An 18,650-nucleotide genomic window follows, 5' to 3' on the forward strand; every position below is an offset into this window, starting at 1 on the left:
AAGTCTTATCCATATTATTTTTATATAAATATTTTAGTTTTAAACAAAATATATACCATAGACTATCAGCCCAGTTAAACTTGCACATGTCCCATCTGTGTTTCTGGAGACTAAAACCAAAGTCAAGTTCTGGAAAGATACTAGAGAGCTGCATTTCATAGATTGGTATCACAGTCAGAAAAAACTTTTTAGACAAGTCAAACCATGGATTATTCTTAGAAAATTTTTAAAGTGAAATATCCAGTGATTATTGGCTGAGTTACTAAAGAAGTTCTCACGGAGTAAATTATTCCATCATACCAATTTCTGTGGGGAATCAGCTAATTTTCAAAAACAAACTCCAAAACTAGAAATCTGGTCTATCCAGATAACTTTGTTTTCTAGGAAACCTGGATGTCAGATTATTATAGTCAACGAGAAATAAAAGTAGAGCACAGTTATGTACATTACTTACTAGTATTAAATAGAGCTGACTGTATGAACCTTACCTAATTCAATAACATGGTGCTACTAGAAAGAAAGTTCCACTGCATCAAAGTTCATAATATTGCAGCATTTCTGGGAGGAGAGAGTTCACCAAATGCACTCATTGTTTGGCATATGCTAAAACTGTTTTAAACTCTAATGTTCTTTATTTTTAAGATTAAAAACAGGACACAGATTTATGTTCATTTTAATAGCCCGTCACTGAACTGGATTCAATAGGGAGAGTATGAGTAGTATTCCACCTCTGCTTAAAACTTAAACAAAATATTTTCCTGGGATATTTTGTCTTGGTTTATATTATTGTATACTGTAATGGTGAGCAGAGTAAAATTTAAGACCTACATACAGGAATCATTCGTTTTGCAAATGCCTAAGGAATTACCACGTCTTACTTCTTGATGTAGGGCCTAAGGGACTTAATTGGAAAGCTCTCCCCTCCAATAAAACTTAAAAAAAAAAAAAAAAAAAAAAAAAAAAGAAAAAAGAAAAAAGAAAAAGAAAGAAATGTATTATCAAGGAAGCTAATAAAGAATCCTGACGATAGGCTCTCCTGACCCTGCTGACTTGATATTGGTCAACCAGCACAGGCTCGAGGATGCTCAGAATGGAGCCAGTGATCGCCATGATAGTGCTGTAGGCCCTGCCTCCCCTTTGCTGAATGGAGTCTGCAATGGGTCTGATGGCCTGAAGCTGAGTCTTCCCCTAGAGGATGTATATACACTGATCCACAGGGCACTCAGGTATCCATGTTATGGAAACCATCCTAACTCCCTAGAGAACATGACTGGCCTTCTGCCCTGGTTTGTGTTTTGACTCCAGTTTTGAGCTGGAACAGCGCTGGGTCCTGGGCTCCCGACCTGTGCCAGCTCTTCCTTTCTCACCTTGCCATGGCTGTCCTGGCCTGTGTGAGGGAGTCTGTGGTATTTCCTCAGCAACTGGCTGGTCCTGGGCCTTACATGTTTGGCACCTGGTAGTTCTTTCATTCCCTTTTGTGGGATGAAAGTGTCTGTGACTATTGTGTCCAAGGACACTAAATTACTGGTCTATTGTTTCCTTCCCCCTTCTCAAGTGAAACAATTGGATATATATCTTTTACTTTTATATTATTAATTTTTAAGTCTTATTTTGAAAACTGTAAATAGCACCTCTTAAAAACACAACTCACATACTTTTATTTTTTTTTTAATTTTTTTTTTAACGTTTATTTATTTTTGAGACAGAGAGAGACAGAGCATGAACGGGGGAGGAGCAGAGAGAGAGGGAGACACAGAATCGGAAGCAGGCTTCAGGTTCTGGGCCATCAGCCCAGAGCCTGATGTGGGGCTCAAACTCACGGACTGTGAGATTGTGACCTGAGCCGAAGTCAGACGCTTAACCGACTGAGCCACTCAGGCGCCCCTCAACTCACATACTTTTAAAGTAATAAATGTTAAACCTGATAATGGAGAAGAATTTGGGAAAATATAGAAAAGTAAAAGTTACAGAAAAAAGAAATCTTATTGTAATTGTACTACTTACATAGAGCACATTGTGACATATCTGTTTCCTCTTTCTTCTCTGCAATTTTTGATGTATCTAAGGTAATATGTAAATTTCTATATCTTTGGTAATTGAATATAAGAGTCAGCTCTGTTTCATCCCTATTTCTACAAGCAAGAATGTAATTATATTAACAATTCTCAGGAACAACATGGGATTTTTTATGTGTGTCAGTTTTCATCGGCTTTATAAGAATACCTTAAAATGCTATGATCCTTTATGGCTTAATGGCCTATAAAATGGCCTATAAAATACTTTCACTTTCACATAGGGGTGCCTGGGTGGTTCAGTGGGTTGAGCATCCGACTTCGGCTCAGGTCATGATCTCACGGTTTGTGGGTTCAGGCCCCACGTCAGGCTCTGTGCCGACAGCTCGGGGCCTGGAGCCTGCTTCGGATCCTGTGTCTCCCTCTCTCTCTGCTACTCCCCTGCTCATACTCTGTCTCTCTCTCAAAAATAAATAAAGATTAAAAAATTAAAAAAAAAACCCTTTCACATATATGATGTCCTATAAGGTGGGAATCGTAGTTACTAAGATCCTACTTCATCACAGAAAAATTTAAGATGATTATTGTTTTTTTAAGTTTATTTATTTTGAGAGAGAGAGACAGTGTGAGAGAGTGTGAGTGGGGGAGGGGCAGGGAGAGAAGGAAGGAGAGACTGATAATCTCAAGCAGGCTCCACAAGGAGCCCCACATAGGTCTCAAACTCACGAACCCATGAGATCATGACCTGAGCCCAAACCAAGAGTCGGACCCTTGAACAACTGAACTGCCCAGGCACCCCTAAGATGATTATTTTTATAGGTGAGGAATCTGAGGATTAGAGAAGTAGTGGACTTGCTCAGGATCCTATAGATGATGATAATAATTATATATAGCTATTGATGGAGTCCCTTTTACTTGCTAAGCCCTTTTTCTTAGGGCTCATTCAAATCTCACATCTTTGTATGTTAGGCCTAATTAGCCCATTTTGTAGAAGAGGATACAGAGAAGTTAAGTAACTGCTAAAAGTCACACAGCCTGGGTATGGTACAGCCATCAGATACCAAAGATCAATGTTTGATATTGATATTGTGCTAGCTTTCCAGTGCTCTTTCTATCACAAGAGGCTTCATCCACTGATGAGGGCTAAAACTACTGCTTCTTTGAATGTTCTTTTTCATTAATGACAAGTACCAATAAAAGAAACCTATTTAGCTCTTCTCTTTTTCATGTTAGAGATAAAGTCTGTATCTCGAATTTATCATAGTTTCCTTTGAATCTTTATAAAAAATAATTGTCAAATTTTGTTAATACCTAGCCCTGCCTATTAAAAGTCAGTCCAATGAATGTATCCACAAATTGAGGCCCCTTTTCTTTTCAGCTTGTGCTGTCATCAGTCACTTTGTAAAAGCAGAACAAATAAGAAATGTAGGTAGAGTGAAAAGAAAAACAACACTTCTAGGACCCCTTAGAACTCTCTGAATAACGCTAAGCTTTAAAGAAGCTGAACAAAATATTCTATTTTTACTATGAATGTCTAAAAGTACTTGCTTTCTTTTCTTGGTCACTGACTGAGCCAGGAAGGTGGCCATCAGGTTCATTCCGCTGTTCCTCTGCAGTCGGAGAGGCATTTATGTTTACATCTGTATCTAGGCAACCAGAATGCTGCATTAGATCAGGAACGAAGGCAAGTGAACTTTTGCAGTGGTAGTTAATCTTCTCTTTAAAATTAAGGGCAGTTTCTGTACCTATGGCAAAAGTTCAGGGAGGCTTCTTTTTTTTTTTTTAATGTTTATTTATTTTTGAGACACAAAGAGACAGAGCTCTAGCCAGGGAGGGGCAGAGAGAGAGGGGGAGACACAGAATTTGAAATAGGCTTAGGCTCTGAGCTGTCAGCACACAGCCTGACACAGGGCTCAAACCCACTAACGGTGAGATCATGACCTGAACTGAAGTCGGCAGCTTAACCAACTGAGCCACCCAGGTGCCCCAAGGGATGCTTCTAATTGGTTTTACACCCTCCTCTTCTGTCCTCCCCTACATCATTTCTTCACCAGGCCCCCATCACACCCATAGTCAGCTACAAAAATTTATCATCCCAGGTACTTCCATTAGACATTTAGGAAATTTTGTTGAGACACACTCATTTAGATCAAACTGTTATGAAATAATGGGAAAAGATTTCTCACACTATTGTGCCCAAGCCACCCAAGGATCTTCTTTGGGATTTATTACCTTGCTTATATGTAATAAGAAATATAAGTAAGGTAGTAAAGAATGAGAATTTAGAGACCTTGGGTAATCCGTGGGTTAAATACCTGCACTCATGATGCTTGATTTCCTGGCTTTATTTTTTGCTGATTTGATTTTTTTTTTAAAGGGAGCAGAACTTTTTGTTTTGTCTTTCAGAAAGCCAGAGCACTAAAGAAACTGGATTACAATCTGACTAATGTCTTTATGTTTCCAGGGCATCTTCCCGGTGTGGCTCAGTAGCATTGTGACTGCAGGAAGGATCTGTGATGTCAATGGGGTTGACCCCACACTTTAAGTCAAGCCCCCAGGGATTCAGAGCTTCAAGGGTTTTCATTGTCATAAAGTGCTCATTGTCATAAAATCACTAGGTCCTTCACCTCTTGGTCTCATTGGATGGAAAGTGGTTATTTTTAGGCTGACATTCACACCTTCCCCTGATTTCACCTTTCCATTTGATGGAAGACCAGTTTCCATCAAATTAGATAGACAAAGAGAATGAACTGCTGCCATACTCCCCAGTCTTCCTCCAAGTGTGCTCATTCGGGAAGCTAACTCTTGTAGGCCACTAGGGGGAGTCTCACAAAAAAATGCAGCAATAATGACGGGAGTGGTAGATCCTGGCTTTAAACAAATTAAAATCTTGAGTTTTTTTGTTGTTTGCTTTTTGTTTTTTTGTTTTTGTTTTTTTAATAAATAAAATCTTGAACTTTGGCTCTGTAGAGAAAGTCTTGCTTGGTTACTTGGTCAACAAGATGTTGATTGTTTCAGCTCTGAAATATTCTCCTGAGTTCTAAAATTGGAATTTGTACATTTTGGTAATACTACTTGGCCCTCATATACAGAAATTATATTATTGGTTGAGTTACTTTTCAAATTATGGTGCCAGATTTGCCTTGCTCTGAGGACACACATAATGTTCAGGATGCCAAATGACAAACTTAGATCCCACAGATAAATACTGCCTATGATTTTTTGCTTCAGGGGTATGTCTTCTAGTGCTTAGCCCTTAACACTTAGAAATACAGTATTTCGTGGTTTGTAAGCTGTCCAAACAGCTCATTACACCATCCTAATCATCATTTTATCAAGCACCAAGGGAAATGGCACACCATGAGTGAGAGTCAATGGCTATGGATACCAAGAGAGTGGGTTAGAACCCTGACTCCTCAACCAACTGGCTACTTGGGCAAAATGACTTCACTTTTTCAAGACTCAGTTTTCTCATCTGTGAAGTGAGCTAATAATATTGATCTCATAAGGTGGTTGAGGATTAAACGCAATGATACACTTAAAGTACTCAGCTGAGTGCCAGACTGGGAATTCACTAAAAGGTAGCTATTATTAGTGATTATCTCTCAAGGTGGCAATTATCCAAGAAATAGATACAGGCTCTGTGTGAGAAAGGAAAACTGGATTTGACCTTGCTAAGAAATTTTTGTGGTTCTCTCCCTCTTTAAATTCAGCTTTTAGTCGATAGCACTTGACTAGGAAAATGGACTCCAATGAAATAAGAATCTAATTTGTTTGTTCTCTAAATGGTTGCTTGGTTATTAACATAGCAGTGCAATAGGATATTTGTACCACTGGATTCCCACCTGACCAATGTGTATGTAAAATCCTTCCTAGAAGGCAGTAATCTTCTAAGATCTATTCTAATCCAGGCCTACCGAGAGTAGAGCCCAAAAGCACAAAAACCAATAACATTCAGTTTAGATCTTAAAACTTAAAAATGACATTATATTCTGATATAACTCTAAATATAGGCATAAAGAAATAATTGTGATGTGGTGGGCAGTTAAAGGGGTTGGTGAGTGTTGAGGGTCAGTGGAGACAACCACTGTGTGCTATGCACGACACAACCCTAGGGGCATCTTTCACGCGATAAAACTAGATTTCCTACTTTTTACAAGTTTTCACACGTAAAGAAAATGTTTTCTTCTCAGGGCACCTGGGTGGCTCAGTCAGTTAAGTGTCCGATTTTGGCTGAGGTCATGGTCTCGCGGTTTGTGAGTTCAAGGCCCGCGTTCGGTTCTGTGCTGACAGCTCAGAGCCTGGAGCCTGCTTCAGATTCTGTGTCTCCCTCTCTCTCTGCCCCTCCCCCACTCACGCTTTGTCTCCTTCTCAAAAATAAACATTAAAAAAATTTAAAGAAAATATCTTATTCTAACAAGCTCAGTATATCAGGACAATTTTCTAGTAATCTCTGTTGTGTTGAACATTTCACAGTTTAGAAGATGTTCCTCAGGTGCCATCTCTTGAATCCTCTGAGGAAGGCAGTGCAGACACGAATATCCCAGTTTTACAGATTAAAATGCAAGGAAGTTCAGAGAGATTGACTCACATATGTGGATGGTGAAACCCTGACTGACCAGACCCCAGGGCGGCTAACCCTTAGCCTTGTGTACAGCCCCCCTGCGATGATCATACTGGATTCTGCTAAGCTGTAAGTGTTGGGACTTCCATTGTAAAGGATGCTCAATGCAAAGGGAGTCCTTAATGCTCCCTCACAATTATATTGGATTTCCTCTCCACAGGACTCTCCTACTCTTCTAGATGACTTTCTTACCTTCCCTCTGCACTCAAACTGCCATCGGCTGCTGCCATCCTCACTCTCAGCTCATGACCTTTCCTTTATATGTAATCAAGAAAACAGAAGTTATCGGAACAGAATTTTGATGAGCCCACATGCTACATCTACAGACCCACGTGCATCTCTGTCCAAAAATTTTGCCCTCGCTCCTCTTCCAGCAAATGAGCCATCTGTGTTCCTTGTTCAGGCCTATCCCCCAGTTGTTCTTAGGTCCTACTCCCTCTCAACTATTCAAGGACCGGCTTCCCAATTTGCTAGATCATTTCCATCAGGATACAAACACATTTTCCCCCCTTCTATCCACCTTAAAACAAACAAACAACCTTCTTTCAATCCTATATATCAACTACCACTCCCCCTACCTTTTGTGGACAGGAAAACTCCCTGAAAGTGTTTTTATTTTTCTCATTCTAATTTCTCTCTTTGATGTGGTCTAAACTGTGTGTCCCCTACTTCTTCCATCCCCTTCATATGTTGATGCCCTAACCTCAAATGTGACCCTATGTGGAGATAAGGACTTTAAGGTTAAATGAAGTCATAAGGGTGAGGTCCTAACCTGATAGGATTGATGGCCTTATAAGAATAGAAAGGAATCTCAACCTCTCTGTCTCTGTCTTTGCAGGCGTGCACACACACACACACACAGAAACACACACACACACAGGAAGGTGAGAACCCAATGAGAAGGTAGCTGTCTGCAAGCTAGGTAGAGAGGGTCCTCACCAGGAACTGAATCTGTTAACACCTTGATCTCAGACTTCCCAGCTTCCAGAACTATGAGAAATTAATTTCTGTCATTTATGCCACAGAGATTATGATATTTTTCTATAGCAGCCTAAGCAGATTAAGACCCTCTCGTATCACCAGAATCAGGCTTTCTGTCCCAGGTGACTTCCACTAAAACTGCCCTTGTCAGGGTCCCCTGTGACTTCTCTGTTGTCTATCCAGTGGTCAGCTGTCAGTCTTCCTGTCATTTGCCCCATCAGCAGCATTTAACAGAGTTGAGGGCTGTGTGTTCCTTACTTGGCTCCCCGGGCAACGTGTCTCTCATCGCCCTGCTATTCCTTCCCATGGGTTTCTCATTCATCTCCCTGACCTCTGAACAGGTGATCAATGATTTCAGTTTTCTCAGAGACTTCCTGAAGGTCCCATGTTCTGGGAATCCTCAGCCTTGGGAAAACCAGAATAGCTGGTCACCCTTCCTGTGAGTGTTGTGCCCCAGAGTTCAGTCCTTGCACTCCCACACTCACCACCTTAATGAGCTCAGCCAGTCTCATGGCTGTAAGCTGGTGATCCCTCAAATCTCTTCCCTCTCCCAAAGTTGCTCCCTGTACAGCCGTCCCTATTGCAATAAAATGGCACCAGGCTTTTTCTAGTTGCTCAGGCCTCAAACCTTGGAATTCTCCTTTACTTCTCTTTTTCTTTCATCCCCTATGTTTGTTGCACCTTAAAAATATATGCCTCCTCTGCTGCCACACTGGTCCAAGTTATCATTGTTTCTCCTTTGGACTATGCCGATGGCTTTCTAAAACCAATCTCCCTTCTGTCAATCAAACTTGCCACCTGTTAATTATTCTCAACGAAGTAGCCAGTGATGTTTTCAAAGTTAAGACCAATCATGGAATTCATCTGCTCAGAGTCCTTCAATAGTTTTCCATCTCATAACGGATGAAACCTGTGTTTAGATCTTGTGTCTACGTGAATTTTCCTGCACTGTAGCAGTGCTAGGGGAGCTTTCTCCTCTGGAGACAACTGCCTCAGCTCCTAATTACCATCGGCACCTCCCCCAAGGCCACACCACATCCTACTAGGAAGTCTCTCCTCAGGTGCCACCCGTGAATTTGCTATCATTCCTACCTTGTCGTTTTTATCCATCTGCTCCTCCTCCTTCCACTTGCCAGCAAGGCGCCATTCTTCCTTCTTCGGTTTCTCGTTGCCCCTTCTGTCTCCCCCACCTCTGAACAAACAGCTTCTCCCCAGACACCTAATTGTAGCCAAGCTCTGTGGTGAATTCCCACCTTGCTTAACTATGTTTCCTGCCTACAATTCCCTCTGCCCTTTGTCTGACTTTGGCTGATATCAGCCAAATGAGTTGACTAGTCAAATTAAGGAGTGCTCGACATTCAAATGTAGGAAGTTTGAGGATTACAATGACATAAAATGGCAAAGGAAAATATATACTCAGGAGAAGGGGACTCATCTTTGTATCAGTCTAGCACACATATTCATACGTATAAATAGAGTTTCAAACTAACAAAGAAGCAAAACACAACACCTAAGAATACTGACAAAATCCCACGTGGCTCATAATGCAGAACCAAGGTAGGTAAACTAATACTTCAAAGGCAATGACAAGTGAGGGCACCTGGGCGGCTCAGTTGGTTAAGATTCTGACTTTTGATTTTGGCTCACATCATGATCTCACAGTTTGTGGGATCAAGCCCTGTGCTGGGCTCTGTGCTGAGCATGGAGCCTGCTTAAGATTCTCTCTCTCTACCTCTGCTCCACCCCTGTTCTCTCTCTTGCACTCTCTCCCTGTAAACTAAAACAATAAAATAAAAGCATGAAAAGTTCTAAATAAAAAAGGCTATGACAATGTGAGTGAAGATTTATCGTGTTGCTGCCAGATATGGGAGCCATAAATTTTGGTGGAAGCAATAAAGGCTTGTGCTCATTGTTAAAGAATCTTTATGATACTGGCAGCAGGAATGTTTATTCTTGCTGCTCTAATCCCATGGCTTATTTTCCCTTTTTTTCTGCAAAAAACTCTTTTGCTGTGGCAAATTTTCTTGCTCTGCCAGGGAGGCCCCGAGTGAGGCTTGTGGATGCAGCATTCTGCTCTAGAAAACTCACCTTGACGTCCCTGATGGTGCCAGCTCATCAGGAACAGGCTGTGGTGGGCCGCCCTCCCATGTGTGGCTCTAATGATCTCAAAGAGCTGATTTTTGTTGTTTAGTAAGACCAGTGTTCCCAACCATCCAGCCTAACATGAGCACCAGTGCTTCAAGGTGAACAGAAATATCTGTTTGAAAAGCATATTAATAGAGTCTAATCCCAAAATCGATGAATGTATTTTTGGTTCTAGACATCCACACATTTAGCCAAATGGCTCTAGGACAGAATTTAATATTGCATGTGTTTGTCTCATCAACAGAAAGGGTAACGAAACCCATAAGAGAGTAGTTTTCCTGTGTTCTGGGAATACTTCTTTGCTCCGTCATTAAAGTATATAAGGTGAGTTCTGTACAAAACTCACCCCTGAGCGACCTCTGGGGCCCCTTCCTTCAGTATGGGTCACATTAAAAGCATCTCCTTGTGGTTGTGATGCCTAACCTTGTAAGAGTTTGGGCATCTTTCCTTTACTGTTAGAATGACTTATCTTGAAAAAATTATAGTAAACATAATTCTATCCAGTGCATTTTTTCTTATGAATTTGTGACCAGTTTTTCATAGGTATCTAAACAACTAGATCAAACTGGAAGGGGATAGGGAAAAGGTCAAACATTCACTGAATGCTGGGGTGTCTGGGTGGCTCAGTAGGTTAAGCTTCCAGTTTAGCTCAGGTCATGATCTCATGGTTCATGAGTTTGAGTGCTGCTGTGGGCTCTGTGCCGACACCCACAGCCTGGAACTTGCTTCATGGATTTGGTATCTCCCTTTCTCTCTGCCTCTCCCCTGCTCATACTTTTTCTCTCTCAAAAATAAATGAAACATTAAGAAAATTTTTAAAAAATTCACTGAATGCTTACTACATGCAAGGCACTGTGTGTGCATTTATAAATATAGTTCAGTTAATTCTCAACCAAATGAGTATTATATCCCATTTTACAAGTGCAAATTGAGGAACTTTCTCAAAGTCATATAGCAGTTTCTGGTGAGAGTCTATGCTTTTTCCACATTGCCAATCTACTTATCTTTGAAGTCTCTCTATATCTTCTTCCTTTTCTGCCTCCTTTTTGGCATTACTTCTGCCCCTTGCTGGATACCTTGTATTTTAGACACTGAAGTTTTCTGCTGAATCCATTCAATCATTCATTGACTCGCTGATTCTGTAAGTCAGTCATAGAAACATTCAAACATTGATTGGGTACCTCTAAGTACTTTTCTGGACACTGGGCATGCAGCAGTGAGCAAAACAAGAAAAAAAATCTGCCCTTGCTGACTTTTTAAAAGGGAGGGTATAGTAAGTACACAAGCATTCAAGATGAAGTGTGATGAGTACAATTATCAAGAATTGCAAAAGTGAAGGCATGCTGACAGTTTAAAGGAAGGACACGCAGCAGCCTGCGGGGAAGGAGGGAACAGAAGACTTCTCAGAAGTGACATCTCAGGAGAGTCTTGTGGCCCTGTAGGAGTTGCCTCTATTGAATGGATGAAGTATGTTTCTGCTTGGCGAATGCCCATTCCCATGGCCAGGAGGGCAGAGTGTTGTGAACTGGGAGGGTTGGTAATCAGAGAGGAGGCTGTGTAGGTGAGTAGAAGCCAGATTCTGAGGGATCTTGGATCTGTGTGGGCATTTGAGGAGTTTGGAATGTACCCTGTAGACGGAGAGCTGAGTGGTCACATAGTATTTACTTGAGGACTTTGGATGTGTTTAAATATAAGAACTCAGCCTGAAAAATTAATCATTTTTTCTATTCAAACAAAATAGACCAAAAATAAACCTTAAAAATTTATTTTGTAAGAATTGGAGTGTCTCTAATTATTTTTTTGTTTTAAACAGTCTATTCAATCTATTCTTTAATATACACATATATACTTTTACATAAATGTGATAGAACATGGAAATGCAATAAAAGATTAATAGTCTGAATATGTAAAAATATACATTAAGGTATACAACAAGGAACACTTATAATCATCCCTTATGAAATAATCATTGAAAACAATCTTGTATACATTTTGATGTGTTTCTTTCTGGACATTTTTCTGTGAACACATACATATAATTATACGTGTATATGTACATAATTAGGTATATAATTGGCATGTATGTATAATTTTATATTCTAGTTTTTTCATTGTCTTAATTATATGTATATTTTGACATGTTGTATGTTTTTACATTTTTTTTGAAAAAAGGATTTTAAGGATGTATAAGTATATTCTATGGCTACCATAATTTTCTTCTAACTGCTTTTTTAGTTTTGACATTTAGATTGTGGCCAACTTTTTTTAATGGAAGTAGTACTGCAATAATACTGTAAACAAAACCATTTTATGCATCTCTGATTGTTCCCTAGGAAAATAATGGAATATTTGTGAGGATCTTGATACACACTGCCAAATTGCCCTAAAAAGAGACTATTATGCTTTGTAAAGCAAACTGGAAATATGTCACAAGAGATGTAAAGTTTTTACACCCAAATGCAGAGACTGCCCATCTTAAAATATATTCTAGGGAAATATTCCAAAATACAGAAGAAGACTCACATATAAATACATTAGCCATAGTGATAACAAAATATTGGAACCAGCTGAATTGTCCAGCTCTGGGGATGCAAGAGTATTACTTTTGTCGGATTTAATTATGACAACCACAAAAAAGTTTATTAACAATTATTTATGATTTGTAAAACATATACATTACAATAGTTAAGTGGAAAACTGAGATGCAAAATGTTATATATGGTTGATTTCCACGATGTTAAGAAATATTCTAGACTAAATTTTATCAAAGCTTTTTGGGAGGAAGAATTATGGATAATTTTTTTCTAGTTTACCATATTTTTATTTTGTTTTTAAATTTATTTATTTAAACTTTTTTTTTTTTTTTTAGTTTATTTATTTATTTTGAGAGAGTGAGAATCCCAAGCAGGTTCTGCACTGTCAGCGTAGAGCCCAACGCGGGGCTTGAACTCACAGTGAGATTATGACCTGAGCTGAAATCAGGAGTCGGATGTTCAACTGACTGAGTCACCCAGGCATAGCTTTAAACTTATTTATTTAAATTCAAGTTACTTAACAGAGAGTGTATAGTATTGGTTTCAGGAGTAGAACTTAGTAATTCATCACTTGCATATAACACCCAGGGCTCATCCCAAGTGTCCTCCTTAATACCAATCACCCATTAGGCCATTCCCGCCCCCCCCCCCCAACCTCCCCTCCAGCAACCCTCAGCTTATTGTCTGTATTTAAGAGTCCCTTATGCATTGCCTCCCTCTCTGTTTTTATCTTATGTTTCCTTTCTTTCCCCCCAACATTCATCTGTTTTGTTTCCTTGCCATATTTTTATTAGTGAATTGTTTTTATATTTTAAAAAGTAAGGTAAATCTTTTGTTGTGCAATTGTGGGTTTTTTTCCTCCTAGATTTCCTTACCAGTGTCAGTTTTTGGATAAAATTTCAGCTATAATTTCATTTTCTAATGGCATGAACCAATCTTAAGGTTTGCTTAAGAAGTCACACTAGAAATCACTGGAGCTTCCTAGCTGCAGACTGCTTTGAAGAGAGCAGGCTGAAAGTGGCTCTCCTTCCGAAATGCTTCCACAGACTGCACTTGACAGAGATGGATATGGGGTTTACAGTCAAGAATTCTCGTTGGGTTCCCGACTTGCCCAGTTTTCTGCATCTCTTAGAAAGTAGCAACAACAAAAGTTCTTGTCTGATCTATTATTGATTTGTGGAGAAGCAGGCAGGGAAGCACTTTCGGAGCAGAATGTTCAGCTGCAGGCTGAGAAAGCACTTTTCACTCCAAATCTCAGACTCTATTTCCATCAGTCAATAATCTCTTCTAGATTGTAGTTTGTTTTTATTTTTTAAGATGGACGAGAAAGTTATTTGATGTGACATAAAACTGGACATGTTTTGAAGGGAGTTCACTAGGAGACTTTTAAAATTTTGCAAGAATTGAGGTCTCTGTAATTTTTTTTTTGTATTTTAAATTCAACTTCCACATATGTACATACATATGTATAATTTTACATAAGTACATGAATGATATGTATTTTACGTGGTCTTTTTTCTTTCCATTTTTGCTTCTTCCCTCTTCCAGTCTTCTCGCCAATGTGAGCTACCTACCACGTAGCCTTAGTACTACCTTTATAACTTCAGGATATATCAAGTAAGCTAAAACATTCCTTTCCCACTCAGATTTTTGGGTGAATGTTACACTTCAAATGTTAGCCATGTTTGAAAGTACTATGGCAATGTCTTCTCATTAGTAGTTAGTTCATGCTAAAACTATGCTGAGGGAAGTGTTATCTGATTTTATGTTAAGGATTTAAGATCTAAATGTTTTTTTCTGGCAAGTGAACAGATTCTTCTTTATGCTACTCCAATTTTAAAAATGTTCAAATAAATGTTCTATGGCTTATAAAATAAAAAATATTTCCTGTGGCCATTTCTGGGGAAGGGCACAAGGGAACTTTCTGGAGTGATAGAAATGTTCTATAATCTTGACTGTGGTGGTGATTACAGAGGCGTGTAGCATTTGTCAAACTCTATTGAACTATATGTTTAAAATATGTCCATTATGGGTAAACTCCACATAAATAAAGTTTATTAGACAAAAGCATTTCATTCACTGAAACTGTGGTTTTAGAACTTGCTTTGAAGACATTGTCATTTATCACTACAGGCCTCCTCCCTCCCCCATCTGTGCTGACATGTGGGTTTCAGATGATTAATTCTCTGTGACCATTTTAGGACTGGGGCGTGATCGAGAAGCAGAAGTGGCTTTTCAGGTGACAGGGCACCACTCAAGGAAATGTCATCAGAGCTGTTTGCGTCACAACCTCAGTCTGCCACAGAAACTGCTCTGCTCTGTCTTCTGCCAACAGAGTCTCCCAGGTGGTGGCGAAAGACGGAGAAGGTGGCAGTTCTTGATTTGGTGTCATGGAGACAGAGTCCAACTCTCTGTGTCAGTACTTCTTTCTCTTTCATTACTGCATCAAACACAGTTCAGGAAGAGTGATGGGTACAAGTTAATAAGACAAACAGTATTATTTCTGAGCCAAGCATCTCTCCAACTGCTTGTTGGAGTATCTCTTAAGGCAGTTTTGGGCTGAACTTAATTATGTTTTTTATCCTATTGTTTACTTTAATCATGGTGATGACTAAACTCGACTATAAGAAATGGCTAAAATACCCTTGGTTAGAAAGAGTAAAATTTAGATTATGAAATGGGCAAAGCAGATTATTTCCTTACCACCACCACCCCTCCAGCAACATTTGGCCTTATAATGGACACTGTTCTTGAAGTTGTCTGTTGTTGGGGAGACCCAGCCTTCCATCTGCATCTTGCTTCATATTATACGCTACAGAGCTGGTGTTCATGTGCACTCTTCATTTGTATTACTAAATCCCACAGAGGGTCTATTCATTCTGGCTTCACCCACAGCTGAGGCGGGCACAGAGTAGTGTTCACCGTGGAGATCATATGGGGCTGGAAAAGGCAGAAGGTAGTGGAAGTGTGGCAGTGAAAGGGTCTGATGGGGAGCCAGCTGGGTAAGTCAGTGGGACGGAAGTGTCTGGGTGAACCTGTGACCTGTATGCGAAAGCACGCTATCTACCAAAATGTCTCTAGTCACCTCTGTCTCTACCTTTAAACCATGTTTCATACTTACTTTTTGTATTTGCAAATTCAGTTTAAAAATGCAACTTTTAAGAAACAATGCAAATGTAATCTAATATTAGGTTTCTGACATTGAATAAGTGAACTTATGCAAATAACACTGAGTATAACTGGACTAATTCAAATTTATTGTATAGAATCTGGGATATCTTATGAGGGTTGAAGTTTTTGATAACTTTTTTTAGTAAACTCTTTTTAAAAAGCTCAAGAGTCTAAATGCTAATGGTATAAATAAAGTTGAAGAGGGAAATTGAAGATACTTATGAGGGAAAACCTCACTACTTTGAAGAAAGTCAGAAGAATGGATTTACGTAAGTATGTCTGGTATATATGTATGTATGTATGTACATGTATGTATTTGCTTATTTATTTTAAAATCTCTTCAAAAAGTCCTTGGGAATTCTACTGGATAATTCTTTGTTAGTCTAGTTTGTTTAAGTAATAAATAAATAATACATAAATACAAGTGTATTGAATTATGAATAAACCTACATATTCAATGAGGTAGTTTAAATGTATTCGAATTGAAAGAAGGAGAACAAAAGATGTTCACATTATAACATTAACACGTGTAATAATGGAGTGCCTGGGTGGCTTGGGTGGTTAAGCATCCAACTCTTGGTTTTGGCTCTGGTCAGGATCTCATGGTTGGTGAGTTAGAGCTCTGTGTCAGGCTCTGTGCTGACAGCATGAAGCCCCCTTGGGATTCAATCTCTCTCTTTCTCTCTCTCTGCCACTCCCCCACTTGTGTGCGCACGCGCGCTCTTTCAAAATAAAAGTAAATAAATAAATGTGTAATAATGGAACTGAATAAATGATGAAAACTGCAGAAAGTCATCCAAATACCCAATAGGAGTTTGTCCTTAACATCTCTCGAGGTGGCACACGCAAGTGGAAGGACCTGGAGCCTGCTCCCACACGTGGTGGGAGGAATAGGGGACAATATGGCCCCAGACTATGTTTCAGTCCCTGCACGGGGGCCCTTCCCCTATTAGCTGAGTGTGGTGAGTATGCATCTAGGTGGAGCAAACCAGTTTTTAAAGGGAAATGCCTCCATCATCTCCTGGGGAGCATGCCTACCAGTGCCCTGGCTTTGGACAGGAGAGGAAAAGCCAGTGAGGGCTGGTTTGCTCCTGAAGGAGGAGAATCGCTGGGACGTGTGGAAGATTGAGAGAGTATCCAGGTGTGGACAATTTTGGGCTTGAGGTGACCTCTCCTTTGTCTGCAAATCTTCAGCCCTTTCTGATTCTTTAAATGCTGGGTGAGAATGGTGTTTTTGGTTGTTTGTTTTTGGAAACCAGTGATCAGTCAGGGATTTGTGACTGGTTTACACTAGTGTTACAGAAATCCAAGCACTAACACTGGAGCTGGAAGTGAGAAATAAGGCCTGCAGATTTCATTTGATCTAATTTGTGACAAAAAACAAACCTTTGTTGGGGGTAATGAATCCAGTCTTACGATGAAGCAAAACCATGAAAAGTAGGGCAGACAATGAAAACATTAGATTCTGGATGACTTCACAGAGTGCTGTCGAGCCTCTTTTGAAACTTCCCTATTTTAAACTTTCAAGTTTTTTGAAACAATACAATCCCTTTATTTTATAAATCAGCTGGAATAGGTTTTTCTGTTACTTAAAGTAGATACATCCTAACTAATATAAGTAATAAAAAGAGTATTACTACCTTATGGGTAGATCATACTCTTTAGGTCTTAGGTCAGGAAGCTGTGACTCAGCCAAATAGTTCTAGAAGGAACCCTATCAGACCAGAAGAGTTTATCAACCCCACTGGTCACAAATAACAACTAGGTAGAAAGAACATAAGTATTCCTTTAATGAACTTGCCATCCATCCCAGGGGCCATTTCATTGTGCTGACTTTATGCCCAGACTCAAGGGAGATAAAGTCTCCAGGTGATTCCCCTTATTAGAATGACTTACTAAAAGGCATATTATTAGTAAGGAAATAGTAAAGTAGGACATTCTGTGACCAAGATTTGAAGGACAAAAGGATAGAAAGAGGAGGCTCTGGGAACTGCTGGGAGGTGCTAAAAGGGAGGAGGGGGAGAGGAGAGGAGCCAGACTCCTCACTGGGTCTTATCCTGGCTTCAGCTGCTTACTAGCTTCCTAGAGACAAGAGTGGGAATCACTAGAGAGAAGGTTCTGCTACCCTGACTCTGTGCTCCTATCAGGAAGGACTGCTGTCAAAGGTGCTTTAAGAACAGAGTGACCAATCCCAATTTGTCCAGGACTTTCCCAGCTTTTATCCTGAAAGTCCCGAATTTTGGAAAACCCCTCAGTGGTTGGTCATCCTAGAATCCTGTGGAATTTGAGGTGGGGCTACAGGTTAGGGACCTTGCAGGAAGTCGTGCTCTCTTGGACTCAATATTAGTACCAGGGCAGGACAAAGTCAGAGCAGTGGAAGCCAGTTTGGAAAGCATGTTTCATATAAGAGATTTACTTTTTTCTCATTTCAATTTGGATTCCAGGATTCCTTGATCCAGAGAAAGGACAGAGCTGTTACTACTAAGGTTCCCAATCACACTTAGATATCAGGAGGCCAACAGACCTGAATTCTTGTTCAGGGGACAGGGATAAAGGGATTAGAAATATGAGGTGCAGGGGGTTGGCAATAGAGGCCTGGCTATGGAGTAGGTTTCTTCTACCCCCCACCTCTGCCACAGTAGGAAGCTGGCTGTTTACTTTCTTCTGACAGGAAGCAAAGCACATTCCTTATTTCCTGATGGAAGAAGCCATCACTTTTTGAAAACAAATATGGGAGAAGCAATTGAATTATGTTTAAAAAAATTCCACTGATTTCAATTCAAAATATGTGTACACAAGGGAAAGACACCAGGGGAAAAGTCTAAAGAGATAAAGTAGTGCCATGGCACACGTTAGGAACAGCTACCTGTCCCTTTGCAGGAATTAGAAAATAAGGCAATTACACGCTTTCATGACAGAAAAGCCTTTCCAACACATGGGGTAAATATAGGCTGATGTAAATTCATAAAGAACAGAGCTGAAAGGGTAGAAGTATCTACAGAATTGTCAGTAAAACTGTGGAGGTGATGTTAGGGCAGGACATAAAAGAAGAGACAATTGACCTTTGATGCTGCCTTGGTGGCTTCAAATTCTTCACTGGGACATTTAATAGTTTGGTTTTTTTTTTGTTTTCGTTTTTGTTTGTTTGTTTGTTTGTTTTAGGAAGAGTTCATGGTCAGATAA

General features: G+C 39.8%; 1 protein-coding gene and 1 long non-coding RNA gene across 5 annotated transcripts in view; both read right to left on the reverse strand.

Annotated features, from left to right (window-relative positions):
• The window catches only part of FAM81B (family with sequence similarity 81 member B), a 54,665-nt gene extending 50,224 nt beyond the window's left edge, over positions 1-4,441 (reverse strand). Inside the window, exons 1-3 of one of the 4 annotated variants that reach the window (XM_060635371.3) lie at positions 4,328-4,437; positions 3,561-3,674; positions 484-558 (exon numbers count right to left, since the gene is read on the reverse strand). Coding sequence is in view for 2 of the 4 variants with exons in the window: in XM_060635367.3 (XP_060491350.3) it covers positions 3,561-3,658; positions 4,328-4,337 (108 nt within the window). In the remaining 2 variants the exon portion in view is untranslated. Of the gene's footprint in view, positions 1-483; positions 559-3,560; positions 3,675-4,327 lie in introns of all 4 variants that reach the window. The other 3 variants (XM_060635368.3, XM_060635367.3, XM_060635369.3) reach the window with 3 other exon arrangements.
• Positions 4,442-12,973: 8,532 nt separating this feature from the next.
• Positions 12,974-18,650, reverse strand: part of LOC144615639 (uncharacterized) — a 30,006-nt gene continuing 24,329 nt past the window's right edge. The window contains exon 4 of the long non-coding RNA XR_013554007.1: positions 12,974-14,736. This is a non-coding gene — a long non-coding RNA (uncharacterized LOC144615639). The remainder of the gene's footprint in view (positions 14,737-18,650) is intronic.

The sequence above is a fragment of the Panthera onca genome, chromosome A1 (genome assembly GCF_046562875.1).
Source record: "Panthera onca isolate mPanOnc1 chromosome A1, mPanOnc1 haplotype 2, whole genome shotgun sequence".
NCBI classification, from domain to species: domain Eukaryota; kingdom Metazoa; phylum Chordata; class Mammalia; order Carnivora; family Felidae; genus Panthera; species Panthera onca.